The 24,396-nt window shown below is 51.4% G+C and overlaps 8 protein-coding genes across 8 annotated transcripts; 4 read left to right on the top strand and 4 right to left on the bottom strand.

The window, feature by feature from the left end:
- Positions 1-827: 827 nt before the first annotated feature.
- Positions 828-1,175, bottom strand: AKAW2_51913A (uncharacterized protein; the record flags this gene model as incomplete). The annotated part of the gene is made up of 1 exon (XM_041691895.1): positions 828-1,175. One exon carries the CDS (start codon positions 1,173-1,175, stop codon positions 828-830), a length of 348 nt encoding a protein of 115 aa, XP_041545334.1.
- Positions 1,176-1,458: 283 nt separating this feature from the next.
- Positions 1,459-4,126, bottom strand: AKAW2_51914A (SLM1 family PH domain-containing protein; the record flags this gene model as incomplete). The annotated part of the gene is made up of 4 exons (XM_041691896.1): positions 1,459-2,608; positions 2,671-3,008; positions 3,061-3,548; positions 3,604-4,126. The coding sequence occupies 4 exons, from the start codon at positions 4,124-4,126 to the stop codon at positions 1,459-1,461; spliced, it is 2,499 nt and encodes an 832-aa protein (XP_041545335.1).
- A 4,033-nt stretch (positions 4,127-8,159) lies between these two features.
- On the bottom strand, positions 8,160-8,957 carry AKAW2_51915A (uncharacterized protein; the record flags this gene model as incomplete). The annotated part of the gene is made up of 4 exons (XM_041691897.1): positions 8,160-8,251; positions 8,329-8,523; positions 8,584-8,703; positions 8,777-8,957. 4 exons carry the CDS (start codon positions 8,955-8,957, stop codon positions 8,160-8,162), a joined length of 588 nt encoding a protein of 195 aa, XP_041545336.1.
- A 541-nt stretch (positions 8,958-9,498) lies between these two features.
- Positions 9,499-13,914, top strand: UBP2 (ubiquitin-specific protease UBP2; the record flags this gene model as incomplete). Its single annotated transcript, XM_041691898.1, has 11 exons — positions 9,499-9,520; positions 9,619-10,367; positions 10,419-10,626; positions 10,680-10,725; positions 10,776-11,170; positions 11,221-11,309; positions 11,364-11,898; positions 11,955-12,633; positions 12,689-13,109; positions 13,165-13,336; positions 13,394-13,914. 11 exons carry the CDS (start codon positions 9,499-9,501, stop codon positions 13,912-13,914), a joined length of 3,837 nt encoding a protein of 1,278 aa, XP_041545337.1.
- Positions 13,915-14,896: 982 nt separating this feature from the next.
- Positions 14,897-16,580, top strand: AKAW2_51917S (3-oxoacid CoA-transferase; the record flags this gene model as incomplete). The annotated part of the gene is made up of 3 exons (XM_041691899.1): positions 14,897-14,959; positions 15,030-16,209; positions 16,267-16,580. 3 exons carry the CDS (start codon positions 14,897-14,899, stop codon positions 16,578-16,580), a joined length of 1,557 nt encoding a protein of 518 aa, XP_041545338.1.
- Positions 16,581-16,905: 325 nt separating this feature from the next.
- AKAW2_51918A (ubiquinol-cytochrome c reductase complex assembly factor 2) lies at positions 16,906-17,366 on the bottom strand (the record flags this gene model as incomplete). Its single annotated transcript, XM_041691900.1, has 2 exons — positions 16,906-17,268; positions 17,352-17,366. The coding sequence occupies 2 exons, from the start codon at positions 17,364-17,366 to the stop codon at positions 16,906-16,908; spliced, it is 378 nt and encodes a 125-aa protein (XP_041545339.1).
- Positions 17,367-17,852: 486 nt separating this feature from the next.
- On the top strand, positions 17,853-19,111 carry AKAW2_51919S (metal homeostatis BSD2 family protein; the record flags this gene model as incomplete). The annotated part of the gene is made up of 3 exons (XM_041691902.1): positions 17,853-17,876; positions 17,968-18,465; positions 18,530-19,111. The coding sequence occupies 3 exons, from the start codon at positions 17,853-17,855 to the stop codon at positions 19,109-19,111; spliced, it is 1,104 nt and encodes a 367-aa protein (XP_041545340.1).
- Positions 19,112-19,894: 783 nt separating this feature from the next.
- AKAW2_51920S (uncharacterized protein) lies at positions 19,895-22,145 on the top strand (the record flags this gene model as incomplete). Its single annotated transcript, XM_041691903.1, has 2 exons — positions 19,895-20,099; positions 20,209-22,145. The coding sequence occupies 2 exons, from the start codon at positions 19,895-19,897 to the stop codon at positions 22,143-22,145; spliced, it is 2,142 nt and encodes a 713-aa protein (XP_041545341.1).
- Between the last annotated feature and the right edge of the window lie 2,251 nt (positions 22,146-24,396).

Below are 24,396 nucleotides of genomic sequence, written 5' to 3' on the forward strand. Positions count from 1 at the left end.
GCGGATACTACTCACGACTTGGACAATAAATATTCATAAGAGGATTCAGTAATAGTATAGTTGTGCTAAGATCACAACTCGAAGATACACAGATCAAGGCCGTGGCACGCATCGATCATGCAGCTGACAATCCAGGTGAACCGAATTAAACCCTTCCACTGTCGTCCCAGCCTGCTATAAAGTCATCCAGTACGTATCGCGCAACTGCCACTAGTTATATCCTTTGGGTAAAAGCTAATATGTCCCAAGTTTCTTCAAGTCTTGGGGATATGTATACATAACATCACTATTAGACTAGCTTGCAGGCGAGGCAAATAATAGCATAAAGAAAGTCAGCTAACTACTATTGACTAACCGATCCTTCTTCTGAGAACTTGCTTCCTATCTCTTGACAGAAGGAAGATTTGATATCATCTAATTGATCGAGCACTCTGATATGGTGCGCACACACCCCACGGGGATTCATTCATGCGGGGTTCGATACTTACTTAGTTGGACGACTTGGTTAAGAAGGACCCCGAGTTGGGATGAGATGAATACTTCCTTTGTGTTTTTACGGGATCAGGGTAGGTTTAGCTGAGTCTTGCTATTTAGCTTTTCCCCTTGGGGCTAGCTATGTATGTATCTATTGGCGATGGAGAGATGTATTATGTGAATGGTCCAACGATCATGGGGGAAATCACTTGTAGGTCAGTAAGTTGCTTCGCTGGGCATCATTAGATGATTAAGAGGAATGGACTTGGGGTTGTGAGGATTGGAGGTCGATATCTTAATCTTCTATTAAGTTTAGATAGCATATTGGGAATTCAGTTCAGTTCATTCGTGACCTATATAGATAGATATCCAAAGCCCTGATGAAGGACAAACGATCCGTGTGTTTGTTTGCATGCATCCATCCGAGGATTCAAACTCCCGACGACCAGACCAGTTTCAAAAACAAGCAAAGCAACAAGCATGCAAAATATAGCAGACGCAGAAAGAAAGCTCAGATCAACCAGCTGAAGCAAGAATAAGATGAAGACCAAGAAAAGTTCAAATGGTGGGGGAATATTGTACAGAGAATTGAAGAAACCAGGCATCGCAAACGGTGCATAAGTGCAAGAAGTGAAAAAAGAAACATGTCCCATCCAGTGATCCAGAATTGATCCAAACGCCTTGATCATCCAACCGTCCATCCGGTCCGTCCATCCATCCGTGGACCGGTCACCACCACCTGTCACATTGCAAACGCCGAAAAGTGATATGTCAAATATGTTAGGGGCGCAGCTAGTAGGCTCATTGCCTGACTTCAGCGTTCCCGGTTTTGGAAGTGAGTAATCTTCCTTTCGATGGAAGAGATCATCACATCCACATATGCATGCGTGAGAATAATGTACATAGGAAAGTAACAAAGGAAATCAACAAAAGAAATTGGTGACATAGGGAAATAGCAACACAGCGCCGGAGCACAGTCGTTGCTTATGCAGCCATACCGGTTGGAGGGTAATGGCCAGGAATCTGCAGTTCAAGCGTCGACACACTATTCTTGGACTGCGGTGGAGGACGCCTGAGGCTTCCGGTTTGCGAGGCAGCCGCCGAATCGGTTGTGACAGGTCCAGCCAGTGGCGTCCGCATTGAGCCGTCTACCGAAGCCGCCGATTGCTGCTTCGTAATGCCCACACCGTCATCCACCAAGGTGTCATCTTGAGCGTCAGACTCTTCTCGTTCATCAATCGACGTGGGCACGGTGGTATGAGTGTAGTCGGTTACATTCGTCGTTGTTGGTGCGGTTGATGTGCTCTCGCCGCGCTCCCTCTGGCGGGTCAGAGAAGGGTCGCGAGAGTTTGTGGACCCAAGTCCCGCCACATATAAATTCGTGGTACTCCCGCGATCAGATCCGACTCTTTCCCGGTTGTCGTTCGAGTTTTGAGCGTGTTGGCCAAACTGTCTCTGTCGACCGCCATCTGACGTGCTCATCCAGCTGCCATAGTAGCTATCGTGTCTCTCCACTGGAGCTGCAGCAGCAGCACTGCTAGCACGGTTCTGGCCCATCTCTACATCATTGCTGAATGAATCCCGACCGTCAGGTAAGGAGCCGGCTGCGGCTAGAAGATCTCTCTCACCAGAGCTCTCACCACTAGAGGGTGACAGTGGAGCCTCCAAATGGCGGTCTATTTGCACGTCACTGGGGAAACGCCCGCCCGGTTCGCGAGGCTGAGACGTCGGACGTTCCTGGTGCAAGACTGCGGACTCTGCAGAGTACGGTGTGCGGTCTGCTTCGTCTTCATCCATCCCATCACTGCTGTTCCGCCAACTCATGCCACTCACAGTTCGAATATGCTGCCTCACATATGCATTCCGAGCTTCGCCAGTCTTCGAGATGAGGCTCTCGATGTCTTCATACCAGGCCATCATCGTATCGTGCGATTCCGCGCGGAAGACCCAGGAATGACCTCGGTGCATGGTCCCAGTTTGACGCCCCTTGAGCATGAATTTGTGCGACGTCGAGTCTGGCTGCGAATGCGAACCCAGCTTCTGCTCGGGAAGGTTCAATGACATCACCGGTTGTTGCCATGCGACTCGATCGGCAGACTTGAACTCGTGAAGATGAGTAGGAGACAGAACATACCTACTCAAGTCAGCGAAAAATACTCTAGGAAATATGAGACCTTCATCCCGAGTGATACTTACCAGCCGGGTGTATAACTCTTGAGGTACTTGCTTTTGCGCTCCAACATCCCGGATCGGACCTCCACTGCCGCGGGATGATCCCTACCCGGATATGTGATATTCTCCACATCGCGAAGAGGAACGCGCGGATCGACCAGTTCATCCGTGTTCGCGATGAAGGAGTTCCACTCGTGATCGTGAGGCATGGAGATCGGCCCCGCGCGCAGTTTTTCGACGGTGTCATATGTCTCATCTGCTTCACGCTTGAGGATGCTGGCATATGCATTATAGGCTTTCTGTATTTCGCCTACAACGATGGACTCGAGCTCGCGACCAGAATGTTCTAGGTTCAGGAATGCCTAGAAAACGTTAGTGCTCCGCATCCTGCAAGTTTGCTAACGAACCACATACCCGGTGCAGGTAGTTTTCCTCTTCGATTTGCTTCTCGATTTGCCTGTCCACGCCCAGGCGAACGATGAAAGGATCGCCTCTCCCAGAGGTTGCAGAAGGATCGGTGTCAACCAAACCCAGCGCTTCGTGCAAGTGTCGAACTGTTTTGCGGGTGGCGTCGACTTCCTTCTCCACGGAGTTGCGGAAATCACCAGAGAGACCCCGAATTTCCTTGGTCTTCTTCTGTAGATCATTTCGCAAACCCATCAGCTGGTTCACGACTTCGCTTTCCACCTCCGCGGCTTTGTTCGCTTCCAAGTATCCTTGTCGGTGAAAGTCACGCAAAATGTCGGTCGCATCGGACAGACCACCGGATTTGAGGAACGTGGGGGGCAGCGATGTGTTCTGCATGATATTGGATGCTGACAGGAACAATTTCGATCGGGTTTCGTAGGACTTCTGCACTTCCTTGAAGAAGATAATGAGGTCCTTCAGGACCTTGCGCCATGCTACCATGGATTAGCACACCAGAGACCCAAAATCGGGAACAACATGCTGAAATACCTTGAAAGCGATTGGCCAGAACCTCAGTCGGGCTTCCATTCGTGGGAATAGGAACATAGAAAGCGCTGTTCGGATCTTCGCCATCGGCGCCATACTTTTCTTTGTCACCCAGGACCAGGCTCCGTACACTGCCCGCGCGCAAGCTGCGCTTGCTACCGCTGCGGCGCATACTGCCCCTCTTGCTGAGGGATGCTTTCTTCTTCAAGGTACTGGTCCGGGTCGGGGTCGCGGAACGGGTCTGTGACATTTGGGAGGCGGATCGCTGCATGCCGGATGGACCGTCTACCGAGTCACGGTGACTGGCGACATCGAATTCCTCGTGGAAGCGGCCGTTATACGGGTGGGAGGTTGGTGCCTCAGGATTGGCGCCGTGCGCAAGGTAACCGGACGTGCTGGCGACGATCGAGTTCGGCCGGGAGCTAGAGCGCGTGCTGTACCCGCGATTTAACAGCAGGTCGGGGTGGTGTGGAATAGAGCCGTAAGTGTCCTGCACTGGCGTTTGCGACCTAACGGCCATAGCCATGGCTGGACAGGAGGAGGGGAAAGGGAGGGAAGAGGGGGAGGGAGGAAGAGGAGGCGGAGGAGGAGGGCGGTGATGTGACGGACAACGGAGAGGGTGGTAGCAGTTGGGAACAATCGGGCGGTGCAGACCAGGCTAGGCCCGTGTGTCGATATCGAGCGACCGGGTGGTTGCAAGCTTGGGTGCAAGACAGTTCCGGATGCGGGCGGCCGTGATAAGAATATAAGGGTAAGGTCTGATAATATATCATGAAACGCGATATAAAAAAAGAAATGAGAATAGGAGGGGAGAGAAAAAAGGAGAGAGATCTGAATCCACCACCCCGGAACGAATCACGACGGATCTAGTTATGGGGGGAGGAGAAGGGAGACAGGATAGTACGGAGTAGATAGTAGTAGTAATAGTGGTAGTAGTGGTAGTGTCAAGCAAGCCTAGCCGTGGTTACCAGGGCGAATTGGGGGGATTCAAGCAAGTGGAAATTAGCGACCAGCCGGAAGTGTCTCGACTCTGGCCCAAAGGGTCTGGGGCGGACTGTTTGCGGGGGCAAAAGAGCCAGCAACAACTCCTATCCGTCCGGCGCGATGGTGCTTGTCGTCGTCGTCTGCAAGTCGATGCACCAAGACAGCAAGTAGTGAGGAAAGGACGGGTTAGCGGGTGAGACTAGTACGATTGCGCTCGCAATAGTGGCCGGAGTAGTCGGTGCAGGAGCAGGAATAATCAGCAGCCGATCAGAACGCGTCTCGGGGGTTATTATTTAGTTTCCCAGGGAAATTGGGCCCCACCGGGTCGAAAGGACGAGGGAAGAGAGGAATGGATCCCAGAGTAATAGTAAGTAATAAGGGAAGCGGAAGCCAAGTGGGAGTAGTACGTAGTATAACAACTACTAAGTACTGAATCAGTGAGGTAGGGGCAGGGGAGAAAGTAAGTCAGTGACAAAAGATCCGGCGGCAGGTAGATCGACAATATAGTTGGTAGTGGAGGGAATCCAACTCATCCACAAACAGAATGTAAAACTCAGGAGAAAGCACGAGAAATCCTCCGATGCAAGTTCAAACTGTTTCTCTTGCTTCTTGCTCGTCGTGATAAAAAGGGGGGGAAATGATGGAAGCTATAATTCAAGTGCCGGTTCCGGATGACGTCTACGCCGGACAAAAGCACCCAGTTGTTTGGTGAAAGTCTGCGACGGTATGACGCCCAAAGGTTGGAACGGAATCTCCGGGCCCGACTTGACTTCACCAGATCCTTGAACTAGAACCAGCCAGACACACGAAGAGTCATGCAATCAGAGCTGAGAGATCGGGGTAGTCGCAAAGTAGTTGTAGATAGTTTGCTTGTGATCGTGGTCGATCGGAATGGTCTCCTTTTCCAGAACAGGACCACTAGATGATACCGCATTCGTCGCTAATTAGAGTCGACACTCTCAAGAATAATAATACTAGTAGTATAAAAATAACCTCCCCACGGAAATGAAGAGGGAATAGATAAATATTAATAAAACAGAAGGATCTGCTCCTAAGGAACAGACAGACAAGACAGACAGGCAGGCAGATAGACACTGTTAGTAAGTAGTATTGCTGGGGAACTGGAAGTGGGTTTAATGCCGTTGCCTGTTCCCTTGTTCAGGAGAGGCGAAGCTGGCAAGTCATCGTCATCACTTCCCCTCCGCCAACATCATCACAGTTCGTATCCCTCCCAAAATAATTATAAGGGTCCCCAGTAATAAGCTGGTAGTAATCGTGAACTACCACTATCGTTGAGTGTCTCCCCGCCAGGGAAAATCATTCTACCTTTCGTCCTTGCTGTTTGAGAAGACGGTAGTGAATCCTACCATGCAGCACCACTAGCAACAACTCAGTGAATTGGCAGCAGATAAATTCAAGGCCGGGACTGAAGGAGTGGCTTGTTCATCCATGATCGGTCTGCACTTACCTCTTCTGGACAAGCAAGGCTGGTGGGTGTGGCTATGCTTGCATCTGACTGGCTGAACGGGCAAATTGCTTGGCCGGGGATTGTCCGCTGGGCCAATCACTCTCCCCAATACATACTCATCCAAGCGGAAATGGCAGTCATCATAAAATAAATTCATCCACATAGTACAAAGTATCATTTTGTAACCCTCTCCACCAGCCCGCTCATCGGGGGGGTTGGCTTTTCTAGCGCCGGCGCGCAATCGTTCTTCATGGCTTCGATGGAGTTCCCCCTTTTCCCTCTCCTGCCTTGCCCCAACGCGGTGGCAACTGTCCATTCCACCCACCACTCTCTCGCGAACTGCACGTAGAGAAGAGGGAAAAAGGAGGCTGTCGGGCCGATCGTCGTGGTTCTTGTCTTTCCCTTTTGGGTATCGTCAAGGCAGCAAACCAGAAAGTCCGACACCAACTTTGACCCCTCGACGTCATGCACGGTTCATCATGTTCATGTCGATCCGGATGGATTTCCTGCGATGGGGTTCGACATTGGGATTTTCTTTTCTTGTGTTGCAGTACTTTGTATGGGTACACCCACACACACCTTGCCTCTTAACTTGCTTGCTTACTTACCCAGCTGAACTGCTGTGGCTCAGAAATTCATCTTGTTTAAGCGTCGAACTTAAATCCTTTAAATGTATTTCTAACGCAATCATGAGCCCACCGGCAATCTCCATATCAATCTACTTGACGTAGCTCACTACTGTACATGTACTAGAATGTAATGTTGCGTGTGTAATCTGCAAAGCTGAGATTAGAGAGTAGTTAGCAGGGTCGACGGTTGGTCCAGATTTAGTAGCATTCTACTCCATAAGCCAGCCAGCACTTACATACATACATACATACTGGGTAAATGTATCATGCATAGCGTGCAAGTGATCAGTAATGGCAAACAGACTATTTCTGCCACCTTAGTAAGTAGTTCTTATCCATCACTTTTCCATGATGAAGCTATCCAATGAACATTGACCGACGGAAACATCAAACCATATCCCAGCTGCTGATCCGATCAACTCCGGCTGGTTCCAACCTTTAAAGGGGGATGTTTGGTTCCCTCCCTCCCCGGGGGGAAAGAAAGTGATATCATATTTTCCCCTGCATCTGATTATCGTGCACACCCCTTGTATCAATGTCAATAGATTGACAGAAACCACCACAACGTACTACTGCTCACCCTTTCCCCCCCCCTCTCCCCCAGCACCGTAACACCAGTCTCATACTACTACTCCGCGGTTGTCCTGCAGGTTGTCCTGTCTGTTCTTTACCTTACTTGGTACTTCATTGCTGACCTGCCCGACCAAACCAAACTTGAAACATCGTCTCTCTACAAAGTACGTAGTGCAGGGAGAAAACAGTAAGAGAACAGTGAGTGAGAGAGGTTCACTTCATATGCTGTGTGACATTTTGCCTGGGATTGGATAAGCCGGCCGTGTGATTGGCTGACAGACTGGCGGGTTCAGCTGCCCTCCCCGCCTTTCGCCGCTTCGATCCCAGCAGTCAGCCGGTATTGGTGGTATCAACTTATCGGCGGTGTCACTGTCACCTGCTTGTGCCGTTCGTCTTACTTACCGATCTTATGGAACCTTTTCCAGGGAAGTGAAGCGTACAGTAAGATGGAGGAAAAAGCAAACTTGCATATTGCCCCTGCGGTGAACAAGTTGTATTGTAGTAGATGATAGTTTGAGCGGTTTCTGAGATAAGTTGTTCTGTGTCTACTGACCGGGCACCTGATCTGTGTCTGCTGAGCTATGCTATGCTATGCTATGCTTTGCTTACCCCTCGCCTCTCACAGCTTGGCTGCTCTCGGTGAACAGATCATGCATTGATGCTATGTAGAGGTACTAGCTGGGTGTGCTGTATCTATTTTCGGAAATTGTAGCCGGTCGGTGACCCGTGTAGTACTTCTTCTTTGATGTAGAACAGAAAATGGAATCTTCATTGGTGGAGGTGCCATGTCGGCTAGCTGAACGGCATCGACAGAAATAAGAAAAGATGTAGTAGTAGTAGTAGTTTTACACAACGAGACTGAGAATTGAGGGACTGCGCAGGAGAGATATCTAACAAAACCATGTTCATGATGCCGGAGCCGTTGTGGGAACCTCGATACCGTATGCCTCCTTGATTCTCTCCGCCCGTCTCTCGGCGTATCCGGGGCCATAGATACCTGTGTAACCGGGTTAGCAACCTCGTGGGTTCTCTTCCAGCAGACGGCCATCTGCCTCCAACAGAAGAAAGACGCACCTCGTCCCTCGCCCAATTCAGCAAGAGTCTGCTCCGCGGGGATTCTGTATGTCTTCCGGAGCTGTTCCCGACGCTCAAACTCGTCGATATCGGTGTTCTTCTTGTAGCCGAACAACGATCCACCGGTGTATTCGAAAGCGCCCGTGGCGGTGGCCAGAGCGACGCCGTAACCCAGGAGGGCGGGGAATGTGCGAGCTGCGGACCTGTCAGAACCAATGTTTGATCAATTGAACGGTCGGATCGCGGGCAACAGACCTCGGAGACCCAGGATGGCGCCGGAGAAGAAACCTCCCAGGGCGACGTTCCAGTGGTCTTCCTTCTCACGAAGGTTGGCGGATGCGGTCTTCACGAATTCGTAGGTACCTCCCATGGCGGCTGGACGCGAAAATCGTTAGCAACCGATTGATTCCAGATCATATTCGCTAGGCGTCCACAATTGCATTCATACCGAAGATACCGACTGTGCCACCGCTCCGGATGAACACGCCCAGCGGGCCGACATTCTGTCTGGTGAGGGTGTTCTGGACGGCCGAGGCGAAAAGACCCGCTCCACCAGTGAGCATAGTGGTCTTCATCGATGCCGCGATCGCATCCTTGGGGTGGTAGTGCTCTTCGTGGTGCGGAGCCATGGTGGCGGTTGAGGAGCTGGGGATCAAGCTGTGGCTGTCACTCTCGAATGTCGTCCGGACGGAGATGAGATTCGATGAATTTGGGACCTCGCGCTTTCTGCCTCCCTAGACCGCCTTCCCCAGGTTCCCAGCTTTCCCAGTCCGTTTGACCAGAGCATCTGATCTATGCCCAAACCTCTTGATTTCCTCCCTTGGCGTGCGGGCATCATTCTCTGTCACCTCCTGCACGCTTGGTGGTTGTCTTCTATCATTTTTAAAAGCTGTTCGCGTTGAGAGTGGCGGGTCGTTCGCTGGGAACTTGCCGCCTGCTCTGCCTCACTTGCTGCAGTGACTCCCCGCTGTTACGACGATCTAACGGTCCAGCTTTCTATTTCCAATAGAATCGAATGTGTTCGATACAATAACGTGGATCATCCCTGCAAGAGAGTCGCGTCGTTATCCTGCGTTTAATTTACAGACTTTATGTGAATAACCCAACAGATAGCTTTAAATTCCGTTTGCTAAGGTTCGCCGGCAACTGTGAGCTCATAAGAGCCTACCCATGTCGTCTCCGCAGAAGCCTGGTATGCATCACAGCCTCCTATAATCCGGATCACTTTCTCAGCATCCTGAGCACCTGCAAAGAATGTGCAGTTGGACTAACAATTATCTCTTCTTCTAGGCAAGACTGCCCCGCGTCTTGTGCAAGATATCCACGACTATGACCCTGTTCATTCTCCAGGCTCCGGCCGCAACCTACTGTCGGAGGTGCCCCCGGTCTTCCCCGATCACTATGTTGGACCATCAGAGTTCATATCGCCTTCAGCTTGCCGTCACACTTATGTGATCAAATCGAAACAAAGCTTCCTACCAAAGCCAGAGCAGAGAAGCAGCTCAGGCAACCCCACCAAAGTATCAGCGATATGCTCCAAGTGCCGATACCATCTGCAGCTGGTCGTGACATCGACACCTGGGATCGGCAGCCAGAGTGTGCCGGGACACATACACCATCTGGTATATAAGTCAGGGAGGCAGAGAGGAGGTGCAACGGCAGAAGAAGTTACACCCAAGGGCCAGGTGGCGGAGACCTTCCATTATGACTGCTCCTACCTCACTTGTCCAACCACAGTGTCCGTTAGGATTGTGTCTCCTGTGCTACATCCGGAATGGGTACATCTGTTGACCGATCCGGAGTTGCTGCAGCAGCGAGCAGATGAGGCGATTGCAACACACCCCGAGCGCCTGGAAGGGATAGCTCGGCCGCAGCCCATTAATGTCTTGGAAAACTTGCGCACATATATCACCAACGCCTTCAATCCCAGTCAACAGGGTAAATCCATATCAGCGATCAACAAGAGGTTCATGGCGTGCTTCGGTGTTGAAGGCAAGCCTTGCAAAGATTTGTTGGAGTTTTTGGGTTTCTCTGTCAAGGTCTGTATATGCCTGCCGATTGCTGCGACATCGATATCTAACTCTACATAGAATGAAGGTTTCTGGGAGCCTCCGCGCCCCAACGCCTGGGCCGAAGTCCCCTACCAGGATCAACTCAAAATATTCCTCGATGATGTTCTACATGAGCTTGCTGTACTCATCGAGCAGAGGCCAGTACTTGAGAAGAAGGGCCACCAGATTGAATTCTCATATCAAATAGCAAAGAATGACCTCTTGAATGCTCTGGAAGCATTGAACTGTAGGTCAAATCACCACTCTTTCGAAGGCCGCATGCTTACCAAGCTCCTTCAGACCAGAAGGCTCTCAATGTCGACTCATTCGAAATGCCCCCTGCTCCGTACGTGCTATACAAACTTGACCTGTTGACGTGGACTGATGAAGGTTTAGTTATTACGAAGATTTAGGCGTCGTGGAAGACATGTCTGCGCAATTGATTATTGAGGCGTTCAATCGCCAGGTCGCTGTAGACCCTGGTCGCATGCCCACATACCTGAAATGTCTCAAGGCGATAGGTAATCTTAGAGGGGGGTACGAAGCTGAAGCTATTGACCAAGCCGTTCAAGTGGCTTATGCCGACGGCAAATACACTGACGACGATGTGATCAATGCTTACAAGTACTTCGGTTTGACCCATGACGATCCGCGGCTTACCGAGGACAGCATCATTGGGACCTTCCATGCTTACTTGAGCTCCACCACCCAGGAGACAGAATCGCGCAGAGAATTGTGGAAGATTGGAGACAGCAGGCGTAGTGAGCGCATCAAGTCAGCCGCCGAAGATAGTGAGATCTCCCACAGCGAGCATTCGAGATCTGCAGCTAACAGGGTAAAGGAGTGGCAACTGTTGAGCAAGCGCAAGTTTACCTTGGTGTGAGCGAGGAGACAAGCGATGACTTCATCATGGCCATGTATACAGCTAAGGTACAACACCGCCAATTACTAATTCATGTAAATGTGTGCTGATGTCTTTTTCAGGTCAATGACACACCATCAAGCCGGGATCTTGCGCGCCGTGCCGTTGAATTTATTGCAGAGGCGCGGAAATCGGATGCTCTTCGACACTTCGTCAGAACTGGCGAGATGACAGCGGGTGAGATGGATATCGGGGATGCCTACCGGCTTCTCCAAATTCCTGATCGTACCGTTGACGATGGAGCAATAATGGCGGCTTACACGATATGCGTCGATGAAGCCCCGGGACAAGCTGAGACGTACAATCAAGCCTTGCGCATAATTGCCAAAGACAAGAATAGCACGCTGCTGGGAAGTATGGTTTCTGATGATACAAAGCCGGACCGTAATATGTCGGAATGGCCCGTCGGATTGCAGAACATCGGCAACACATGCTACCTCAATAGTCTGCTACAATTCTATTTCTCTGTCCGCCCATACAGGGAGATGGTCCTGGATTTTGAGAGTTTCAAGATGGACTTGACTGATGAGAGCCTGAGTAAGAAACAGGTGGGATCACGCAAGGTCTCTAAGAAGGAAGTGGAACGTTCCCAAAAGTGTAAGTGCGCTGTATTTCACTTGTATGACCGTGAGACTAACGCAGATTCTATGTAGTTCTCAGAGAATTAAGGACACTTTTTTCTGACATGATTACATCTCCATCCTCTCATGTCACACCGGGCCAGGAGTTGGCGCGGTTGACATTGATCAGTCCTTCTAACGAAGCAGCGATACGTCGTCGGTCTACAATCTCCGCGTACAGGCCCGCGGGTGCCCTAGGTGAAATCAACGGCATGCCGGTACTAGGACCTCTTGGGCCGCCGCAACCGATCCCGGAGAAGGAGGTGGAGAAAGAAGCGGAGAACCAGACGGCTACCGAAAGCGAGGGTGTCAAGCGCTCAACAGTTAGCGATGTCGATAGCGAGGCCACACTTGTCTCTGATGGTGTCAAGAATGACATTAAATCTCCTCCGATTGACGATAAAGAGAACGAACCTCCGGCTGATCTGGACTTGAAAGACGTGCAGGACGAGCCTAGTTCCGATTCCGCCGAACTAGGGTCCCCCGGTGATACAACACCCATAGACAATGTCGAGCCTTCCAATCGACCACCGCCAGTGCCTCCGCGACCCACCCCGCAAGTCGACCCTCAGAAGCAGCTTATAGAAGAGGTAGAGATCGGAGCGCAGCAGGATGTGACTGAAGTTATCAACAACGTGCTTTTCCAGAGCCAATGTGCTATCCGTCCCATTGCTCATTCTCCGGAGGGTGAGCAAATCGATCAAGTGAAAGAGTAAGTCAGGAGCCTTCTGGGCACGAATATTCCATGACTGACGCCTTGCCTATAGTCTTTTCTACGGCCGGACCCGATCTTATATTGCTTCAGAAAAAGGTGTACGCTCCAAAGAAGAGTGGTGGTGTGACATCAAAATCGATGTTGCAACTGGCCCTCGTGACATTTATGCAGCCATTGACGGTGCCTTTGACGTACAGAAGGTGAATGTAGAGAACTCGGTGGCTGAGCAGTACGGTGCTATCAGCAAGCTCCCGCCAGTGCTTCAGATTCAGGTTCAGCGTGTCCAGTTTGACCCCACAACGAAGCGCTCATTCAAGTCCACGCACCATCTCGGATTGAAGGAGACGATTTATCTTGACCGATATATGGACTCGCAGCAACCGCAGTTCCTGGAGCGGCGACAGCAGTGCTGGCAATGGAAGAACTCGCTCAGAGAGCTTGAGGCGCGCCGTGCGGAGTTACTGCGTCAAGTGGTAGGTTGCGCCCGCATCGCTTGTTGTGGGCCCAGACATCTAATTCATAATCCAGGATTCCGACGGCATGGATACGGCGGGTTTGCTCAACAGCGCTAAGGAAGTACTCGAAGACTTGGCAGCTATGAGAGAAGAGCCTGATTATGCCGAGGACGCGATCGATTTTGACACGCAAATAATTACCGAGGTTGATCAGCTTTCTCAGATAGCAAAGGCTGACTTGAACTGTGCGTCTTTGCTTCCCAAGTTTTGGCCTCTGGTATGCAGGCGCTAACTCGAAACAGATGTCGAAAACCAAATCCAGGAGACCCAGAACAAGATCACCGCTCAGTTTGCCGACTACAAGTACCTGGCTTATCGCCTGTATGCCGTTTTCGTCCACCACGGATCGGTCTCCTTCGGCCACTACTACATTTACATCTTCGACTTTGAACGGAACGTTTGGAGGAAATACAATGACAACTATGTCACCGAAGTAAACGACCTGGATGAGATCTTCAAGGACGAGGGACAGTCCAACCCGCCTACGCCGTACTTCCTGGTATACGTCAACGACACGATGAAGGATCGGCTCGCCGACCCGGTCTGCAGGGAAATCTTGGAAGAATCCACGGCGAATGCCAATGAAGATGTGGACATGAATCCACCAGCGTACGACGAGATCTGGACAGACCAGGGCGGATCAGGTACGGTAGTCGATCACCCCATGACGGAGGCTAAAGACGATGCCAATGCAGGATCCGGCAAGGCTGCCTGGGGTTGGCCACCGAAGACAAGCACTGACTTAGACCATGTAAAGTGGTAGGCTCAGAGGCCAAGCCGCCGGTCCGAGACGCGACGTTGAATCCACTCAAACGCAAGGGCCTGGGCGATGATGGAGGCTGAATCCATACTAGGCCTAGACTTCTAGGGGACGCCTACAGTTCAGCTATAGAGGTAAATTGCAGGACTGGACATCATGACCGAGCAAAGACTTTAGAGCTGGATGATATGGGGCGGGGGAGACTGCGAGAATACGGGCTATTCTTGTAGTGATATTGATGTTCCGTTTGGTTTGTGCGGGCGTGTAACTTTTCTGACGATATCCTTTGTGCATGCGCTAGCGGAGATGTTGTCATGATTTCCTGTACATAGCAGGTGATGTCCTCCATCATGATATTTGATGATAATGTACCATGTCATTTTCTGCCTTGTGTCCCTCAGATAAAAAGAACCTAATCTATCTATGTATGCTGCAGTGACAGTCAGTTTAGTCATGACTTCGGCGGCGGGTCCGAAGCGGGCCGCGGATCGGGATCGGAACGACAGTCGGCAGCACAAGTGGGGGAGAAGCTGCCCTGCAGACTGAATGACTGTCGCATGTCTGTGCATGGGACTGAGGCCATTGCACCAGAAGACCTTAAGAGAAGTAACTAGATGAGATTTACCGGTCATCAGAAAAAAAATAAAAACATTTGCATTTCCAATATCGAGGTACACAAAATAGACTAACCCAAGGCCTCCGATCTCAGTATATAGGGTATGCATTGGAAGCACAAGTGCGGGGAGAATTCCGGGGAAGGCGGCATGGCGGCTGGCGTTCCGCAACTCCGCATGTGGCCGTACTTACCCATTCCTCATATAACCTCCTCTTCTCCGCTTCCTTCACGTTCCTCTGATACCTTCAGTCTTCCTTCTTGTGTCTCGGGGGTGATTGTCAACTCTAGACCCTAACACCTTTTGCGCAAGTTGATTGCCAACTGTAACTATCGAAGCTACATACATATATACCTCTACTGTGGTCCATCATGCCGTCACAAGTGGCGACATGTCTGCGCCTTGCGCGGCAGTTCTCTGCTGATCCCAGCAAGGTAAGGATCTTTGTGTCACCAAATGTGACTAGATTGGAAATGATAGTTCTGACATATGCATTTACTCCAGCACCAACGATTCCTCGCACGTGCTTTCTCTAGCAGCATTCGTCGACCTGAGATCAACAAGGTGGTCTCTTCTGCAGACATCGCAATCAAGGATATGAAGTCGAACTCGACACTATTGGCTGGTGGCTTTGGTCTCTCCGGTGTACCAGACACTCTGATCAGCGCGGTGTGCGCGAATCCCTCCATCACGGGATTGACAGTCGTCAGTAACAATGCTGGAGTCGACGGAGCAGGTCTCGGTCTTCTTCTCCAGTCTAAGCAAATTAAGAAGATGATTGCTAGCTACGTGGGCGAGAATAAGACCTTCGAGCGCATGTACCTGACCGGAGAGATCGAGCTCGAGTTGACTCCTCAGGGTACCTTGGCGGAACGTTGTCGTGCCGGTGGTGCGGGCATCCCGGCTTTCTACACTCCTGCCGCCTGTGGTACCGTTGTGCAGACGGGCGAGTTGCCTCTGAAGCATAATTCCGACGGAACTGTCGCGCTTTACAGTGAGCCTAGGGATGTCAAGGTCTTCGATAAGAAGAGTTACGTCATGGAGGAAGCGATCAAGGGTGACTATGCGTTTGTGAAGGCCTGGAAGGCTGATAAGCTGGGTAACTGCCAGTTCCGCTATGCTGCGGCTAACTTCAATGGTGCCATGGGCCGCAATGCGAAGATGACCATCGTCGAGGCGGAGCATATTGTTGAACCGGGTGAGATTGAGCCCGCTGCTATTCATCTGCCGGGCATCTATGTCAAGCGGGTGATTCAGAGCACAGCCCCCAAGAACATTGAGAAGTATACCTTTGCGAAGGAAGAGGGTGAGGAGGCGGCTGCCCTGGGTAAGGGTGATACTGCTGCTAAGCGCGAACGCATCGTTCGTCGTGCAGCGAAGGAGTTCAAGAACGGGATGTATGCGAACTTGGGTATTGGCATGCCCATGCTGGCGCCTAACTTTGTCGATCCCTCTGTAGAGGTCATGCTGCAGTCCGAGAACGGCATCCTGGGTCTGGGTCCGTACCCTCAAAAGGGACAGGAGGATGCTGATCTCATCAACGCTGGCAAGGAGACAGTCACGCTGCTGCCTGGAGCTGCTTGCTTCGGGAGCGAGGAGTCCTTCGGTATGATCCGTTCGGGACGGATCGATCTGACTATTTTGGGTGCTATGCAAGTCAGTGCCCGAGGTGATTTGGCAAACTGTAAGTGGTCCTCGTATAATTGTTTTTGGAGATTTCCTGGTTGACAATGTTTGTTAGGGATGCTGCCTGGCAAGATCAAGGGCTTCGGTGGAGCTATGGACCTCGTATCGAACCCCTCCGCCACCAAAGTGGTGGTGACCATGGAGCACACGGATAAGAAGGGCGGTCCGAAGATCGTGAAGCAGTGCGAATTCCCCTTGACCGGAAAGACGTGCGTCAGCCGGATCATCACTGAGCTCTGCGTGTTCGACGTCGACTTTACGGATGGACTGACGCTGGTTGAGCTGGCCGATGGAGTCACCGTGGATGAGGTGCGGAGCAAGACGGAGGCACCATTCAAGGTGGCTGATGATGTCAAGCCGATGCTGTAAATCTGATTGACATGATGAACCTAACTGCAAATATGTATAACTCGGCGTTGTCAATCGACAACTGACCTGAATCCCCAAACACACCATATATACCTCGCTGTATTCAAAATAATGCCATTGAACAGATACCAATTTCTTCACCAAATATTACACTATATATACAAGGTCGTAAAGTACAGAACCCGAACCAGAACCAGAGCCATTTTTATCATCCGTTCTTCACCCATGCCATCCCATAGTACTAATACAACACCACACCATGAATATAACCACCACCACTCCCCTCATCTCCCCCAATAGCCCCCTATATCCAGAGACAGACAAACTACCTCAACCTCAACAATCCACCCAACCTCTTCTTCAACCTCCCCATCCAATCCCTGTCCGGTGCCTCATCGAACTCGCGAATCACATTATCGTAATGATCAGGGTTACTCGCCGGTCTGCGCAATCTCGGCGACAGGGGGTAGCGTCTTGCGTAGCGGTCTTCGAGGAGGGAGGAGAGAGCGTTGAGGGATTTCTCGTCGATGTTGACTTTTTGTAATTGGCCTTCTTGTTGAGGCTGTTTCTGAGAGGTGGGTTCGGTGGATGAGGGTTGGAGGCAGGCTTGGAGGTAGTTCTGGACGGAGACGGAGGAGGGGCGCACTTTGTCAGTTGGCCAGTGTTTGAGGAGGGTGGTGATTCGTTGCTGTGGTTGGTGTTTAATTAGTTAAAATGCAGAAGAGATGGAATTGAAGAGGGTTTGGGTTGGGGTGGTGATGGTAGACGTACTGTGTTGGATGCCATGGTGGGATATCTGTGTGTGAGGTTCGTGTGATTGTAGCGTGAGTGATATGGGCGGCAGGATGGTGAATGAGAGAAGCGCTGGAGAGATACTGTTCGAGGTCTATCTAGATGTCTGTAGATGCTCGAAAAACAGCGGAACTGCCTGAGGCGGCAAGGCGGTCACTGGTCACGGTCACGGTCACGGGCGCGGCAATCCGGAGGCGGCAATCCGGCTCAGCCACCGCATGCTGATTGATGCTGCTGCTGCTGCTGCCTTATTGCCTGACCTGGACTTCTCTCTCTCTCTCTCCTCTCTCGTCATCTCCAGCTGATCGTCTCCTTCCCATCTCCTTTGAATCTCCCCCCTCAAAGTCCCATCCACGTTCTTTGCGCCTCCTTTTGTTGTCCCTCTTCTAATACCTACTTCCGACGCCGTTGATTTCTTTTGTTTCGTCCCCACCGTCCTTTACTCCGCTCTTTCCCGGTTTCCCGCTCGCTCAGCTCGTCATGAGCTCGCAGCGTTATCAACGGGTATGAGGCACCCACGTTCTTGATAGAAGCCGTCGGGTTCGGCATTTGCATGTCAGAAAAACAAAGTACTGATACATGGGTCTCTATTTAGGTCAACGCCCGTGATGAAGACGATGATGATACCCCCCAGTCACACTCTTCTATCCCTCTCCGACCGACACCTTCCTCCCCGCCTCCCTCATTCCACTCTCGTTCCTCCTCCCCATCATCGAGACGCCTCCTCCACGACGATCCCCACAGAGACCATGCAGACCAAACCTTGGCAGATGCGTTCGGTGATGGCAGCGATTCCGAGTCCGATGAAGAGCCCGACGATCGTCAGCGCTTAATGCGGGCTCAGCCGGATTCCCGCCCGGTGGCGGACACCAGCAGCGCCGCTGCGGCTGCATCTTCTTCTTCAAGCGGTTCAGAGCAACAGTCTGGCGATTCGCGCATCGGTGGAAGCCTTCCTCGACGGCAAACGATTCTACCGTCTTTCAGTACCCCCAGTTCGGGAGCGAGTCGGGTGATCAGTTCGTCGAACGACGGTGTCTTTGCTAATCTGGCGGCTAAGCCGGAGCGCGGGGAAAAGAATGAGGATTTGCCTCCGGTAGGTTGACTCCTTGTGGGATTTGCGATGGGATAATGGTTGCTGATGATGTGCTGTTTTATAGTCCTACGAGGAGGCCGCCGCAGATGCTACACCGCCGTATTGGGAGACGACAATTCTCGCACCAGGTATCTCTTCGGACGAAGTGTTTGTGGATGGATTGCCGGTTGGATCGATTTTCTCGTTTGTCTGGAATGCCATGATCTCCATGTCGTTCCAGTTGGTTGGATTCCTCTTGACCTACTTGCTTCACACAACGCACGCAGCCAAAAATGGTAGCCGGGCTGGTCTTGGCCTCACGCTGGTGCAGTATGGTTTCTACATGAAGGGTGGCAGTGAGTCGAAGGGATCGGATGAAGGAGGCGCCGATTACGTGACACCCCCGGACCCGAACAGTCATAACTTCGATCCGAATAATGTCGATGGTGGTGCGGGTGGTGATGGCGGAGGCGGTGCCGTGTCCTCTATCACCACGAGCGAATGGATTTCATACGTCTTGATGATTGTCGGGTGGTTCATTCTGATTCGAGCTATCAGCGATTTCCTGCGGGCACGCCGTCACGAGCAGCTGGTGTTACAGAGTCCTGAGCGTGGGCTTAGCGTTCCTGTCATTGCAGAGGGCGAGCGATCGGAGACAGTTGTCTAGGGAATATGGGAATCTTGGTCTGGTCTGGGTACAGTTCACTTGGGAGCATTCGGAGTTCATTTTCCTTCCTTTGCACGGTTTCGTTATTCTTATAATCGGCCCTACGATCCAGTTGTAGGATGGATGGGAGCCTGCAGAGCATTGGTAGCCTATCGTTGACCGGGTACATCTTTTCGTTATTTCCTTTTCTTTTTCTTTTTCGCCTACCATTTACACATCATGGTCGGTTCCAGCTATTGCACGAGTTACCGGGCCTGTAGTCTAGAATACCTTGTTATCTTGTTTGCGAGATACCTTTGGCAAGTGAATCCAAGTGGAAACAATTCGACTTTAATCTCTTTCACTCTTTGTTGTTCTGTACGACTGTTCTAGTAGTCGACAGTGAGACATTTGGGCCAATTGGGAGTTGCCTCGTTCCGATTTGCCTTCAGCAGGCAGCCTTATTTTCGGGACCCTTGAATGGAAGCATCGCCGCTGAAGATCGTCCGCCCTGCGACTGGGGATGTTCCCCGTCGCCCCGGTGTGCCTGTTTCTCAATAAGTACTCTCAAGACTATTGTTCTGCTTGAGCTTGCTGCCCGATGCTGATCGTCTTGGCGGTCTCTCCGGTTTCTCCGCGTTGATCTTCTTGTCTTCCGCTCTCCTTCTTCCCCTTCCTTTCTTGTCTATCCCCTTTCTATTATCACAAGTGGTTACTTCTCGCTCTTCTTCTCCTCATGCTTATTTTATATCCAGTCAAATTCACCTCTCCGTGACTTCTCCCCCCGCCTCTCTCTCTCTCTCCATGACCAAGGTTGACGCCGCGGGGGATGGGGATTCCGCCCCGATGGCCGCCTCGCCGCCGAGTCTCCCCAAAGCCCCCGTCGAGGCTCGCTCGCTGTCTTCCATCACCGCAATTGCCTCCAATCCCCCCGCCTATCCGCGCAATCCTGCTCAGAAGAAGTTGGATCCGTTAGTGCTGTATATTGTGCGGGTCCCAGGCAGTCGAGGTATGTCGCTTACCTGCCATTCCGATCGCTCAGGAATGCCCCGCAGAAGCGGTGGCACCAAACATGCATATGATAGATCAACTGACCCTTGTTTTCTTCCGTCCTCTAGATGTCTTCCTCACCCCCTTGAAACCTGCTACCAAGTCCAGCGTCTCGGCCGAAGCCATCAATTCCTCCCTATATTATTTGCACGTCGCCACTCCCGAGGATGACGTCCTGCTGCAGGAATACGAGCAGGAACGCGAAGAGGAGGCTAGATTGCGGAAAGAAGCCCTTGGAGACGAGGCGGAGGCTTCTCTGCCTTCGCGCGAGTTTGCGCGATTGAACAATGTCCGGCGCAAGCCTGTTCCTGGTGCGGGCGCACCGAAGGTCGATGCGACCGCTCCTCCTCCTCCTGCGCGCCCTCGCCCAACTTCCTGGCAGTCGCAGGGAGCGCCGTCGCCGTTGAATCCAGATCTGCAGCGCCCTGCCCTGCCTCCCCGTCCGAGTTTCCAGGGCCCTGCTCATGCGAACGATTACAACCCTGTCACCCCGCCTTTCGCGCCGGTCAATCGCGACCCCGTCCTCGAGTCCGCGCCGCTTGACGATCCCATGGCTGCGCGCCCTTCGCGGCCACTGCCTGCTGTTCCGAGAGAAGAGCCCGTGCTGGGACCGCCTCTAGACCCGCTGCCGGCGAAGAGGGCCAACCGGTGGAGCACTGCGCTGTCGGGGTACCTGGCAAAGGGCCAGGAAACGTGGAAGGAGAAATATGATGCCATGTCTGGTGGTCGAGCTAGTCTGGATTCAAGACGACCTCCCGTTAGACCGCATTCTGCTCATGGAAGTCCATCACATTCGTTTCTGGGGTCGCCGTCAAGAAGCCCAGCGAGGAGTCCTGCCAGAAGTCCGGGCCAGTCCCCTCGCCAGAGGCCGCATGACAGAGTGGTGCCTGATCGTCCGGGATTCCATATCACCTTGATTCGTCGCGACCCCACGCATGGCAGTCAGTGGAATGTTGCGACCATGTCAACGCCCCGGATGGATGGTGGGCCTATCGACATCGATATCCTCACCCCGGGGTACAACCGCTTCACGGCGCAGAACGAACCGCTCTCTCTTGCGAGTTTGGGGACAAACCTCCCAGGCGGCCAGTCCATTTCATTCTCGTCGTCCAAACACCCGTTGGCTGATTTGGCCGATCTTCCACCTCCTACTTCCGTCCCCAATGAGCCATCTCAGCCCCGACGGTTCCACCGCAAGCTCTGCGTCTCAAGACCATACTTCCAAGAGGAGCCGCGAGGCTCCTTGGACCTCCCGGGTCGTCCGTCCCTGGAAAGCACTGCCAGTGGCAGTCCCACGAAACCGCACGCCCCGCCTCACTCCAAGCTGAAGAGCGGTTATTACACCTTCAACTCACCTTGGAATGGCATCTGCACGTTTACAACGAGCGTTAACGGTCGCAGCCTTAAATGCAAACACATGATACCCACCCCTGGCTTCCCCAACGCCAGCAGCCACCATCACCACCCGACGTCCACGCCTGAACCCCCTGCCATCACTGTCGCCGAGATCCGCTTCAACACGCCCTTTCGAACCGGCCACCTTCACCAGCCCACTCCCACGTACGCACCCTATCACCCTACCTCGCCCCCAACGGACTCCTACCTCTCTTCTCCGCAAACTCCTACCTCCGCAAACCCTTCCTCGAAACGCGACTCTCTCGCCCGCCTCCTCAACCCGAACAAGTATACGCGACCTCGCGCTCGCTCCGGGGCCAGTATTACCTCCATCGGAGATAACATCGGCCCCAGCCACCACACACGGAACCCCTCGAATAGCAGCACGAGCAGCGGGGCCGGAGATCTCGAAGAGCGCGAGAAATTAGGACTTTTGCGCCGGCCGCCGAGTGAGGACCGTCTGGATCTTTCTCTTGCACGGGAGCGCGCAGGCGGAGGGTTACGGGGGAAGTCCGCGAAATTGGGTAAGCTGATTATCGAAGATGAGGGGATCAAGATGTTAGATCTGGTTGTTGCTGCTTGTATGTCTGTTTATGCAGTGAGTTGCTAGACATTGGTCTGATTGCATATGGCATGATTAATATCTTGGTTATATCCTGGGATATGTTCGAGTTGTGATTGTGATATGATATGATATACTATTGATGTTTTGGGCATTTGAGCGATATGCATTTGATGATATGTAACTGCAATTGATACACTGATATACCTTGAATATGAAGCTGAAGCTGCTATAGCACTATCCTCTGATAGATCTCAGGAGACTCACAGTAGCATACTGATAGTACCTACCCTTGCCTCTCGCCCCCTTGGAAAGACCACTCCCTCCCAAGCTAGTAGCTACTTACTAGCTAGTAAAACCAGCCATCCCACTCCCACATTCCCAATTACTAAACACTTACAAAATCGAATCATCTACACCACCACCACCACCCCTCGCAAACCCACCACCCACCAGGTAACCACATTACTGTCCCCTTCTCCCCAATTCCATATCCCTGCCCAACACAAACAAGAGAAAAAAACCCCTCACCAAATACCCATAACCCTCCAATCAAACCCCACGTAAAATAAGCAGAGAAGCTACTAGCTAGCAAGCAGCACGTCTCGGAATACGAACTTCCCCTCCATATCTCCAACCCACTCATGCACTTCTCCTTACAGTATGCAACCAATCAGACCATCTCCATTAGTTGAAACAAGCAATGTCCGACAAAAAAAGCAAATGTCAACCCCGAATGCCGAGCTCAGCCCCAGCCTCGGCCCCGGTGAAGCGAAGTGAAGTGAAGCAGTCAATCACGATAGCGTATTAGATGACCCATTTTCGGACTGACTCTCCTGTCTAGGTAAGTATGCACGGAGTATACTCCGCTTTTGTTTGTAATTCGGTGGATTGGATTGGATAGCTTGGGTGGATTGGGATGTTCAGCTGATGAGCAGCCAGCAAGTACTAGTAGACTAACACATGGATAGGATAGCATGATGTGTGTGTGAGATGAGATGAGAGGGTGTAGATCCACCCACTTACCTACTTACTTACTTTTTTACTTTGCAGAGAATCTGCAGGTTTAGTTTCGACTTAGTTGGGGGGTTTGGGCCAGTTATGTTTCTTGGGATTATTGATGACCGTGCAGGAGGGGGTTTTAGGTGGGATGTTATTGGTTGGTGGTGTTGGATGCTGGGTACTACTTAGGGGATGAGGGGATGGATGGATGGATCATGATGCAGGTTAGGTACATATGTACGAGTATGGAGTAAGTACTTGGGATGGGATGATGGGTCACGGTGGTGAGTGAGTGATCACCAGGTGTTAGTGGGGTTTTTGTTGGGTCAGTTGGGTTGGGGTCGTGTTCTGCTTGTCGGTCTGGCTGTCTTGTGAGTCATTGTGCTTTGTGAGGGTATCTTGAGGGATTTATTGTGTGTGTATGTCTAATAGTATTTCTTGTAGCTGGATATCTAGTATAGGTAATGCATATAGGTATAGTATACAAAGTACATCTATGAACTGTGCATACATAGCATATAAATCTATGTAAATGAAAATAATACTAACATATTCAGAAATAGTAGCAAACAAAAGCAAATTAGTGTTGATGATTAGCGTCAACCACATGCAAATAATCCATCCCCTCCCCCCCCTATGACATAATAAAATCCATTGTCTAGCATCCCACGAGACACTAAAAAACTAAAAATCAAAGGTTAGCGCGCCAGTGAGAAAAATCCTCGGTCATGGCGAATAATAAATATCGTGAGATGAAAAGGGTATGGTCGTCCGATGATCATTACGCCTTGGCGTGTATTGGAGGGTTTAGTTACGGTATTGTTTGGGAATTACTTGTTTTGTTTACGGGTTTGTGAACTGGTTAGATACGTATGTTTGGGAGGGGGACTGGGTGTATTTGAGGAGTGTCTTTTTGCAAATGGAATGGAGGTTTGCTTTCTTTTTTGATTATAGGGTAGCTGCAGGTGTCTCCGAGGTTATAGAGGGCTCTGTGTACTCTACAAGTTAGGTGGTGGTGGTGATGGTGTGTGAAGGGCATCTCATGTGTGAATCTTCAATAAAAATCTCTCTATGCACACGATGTATGGCGGCCGAGTTGCATATGTTGTACGATCATTTTGTGAGGTCTTTGAGTAAAGACAATAACAGTGATACTCAATGGTAATATCACTGTTGAGAATGTCAGCTCAAGATGAAGATAGATTAGATGCTCTTGCATCTTCTGATTAGATTAGATCCAAACCCAGCTCTATCTTGCGAGCCCACTCCATGCTAAACTCCGCAGCATGGAGTTAAC

The sequence above is a fragment of the Aspergillus luchuensis genome, chromosome 5 (assembly GCF_016861625.1).
Source record: "Aspergillus luchuensis IFO 4308 DNA, chromosome 5, nearly complete sequence".
Classification (NCBI taxonomy): domain Eukaryota; kingdom Fungi; phylum Ascomycota; class Eurotiomycetes; order Eurotiales; family Aspergillaceae; genus Aspergillus; species Aspergillus luchuensis.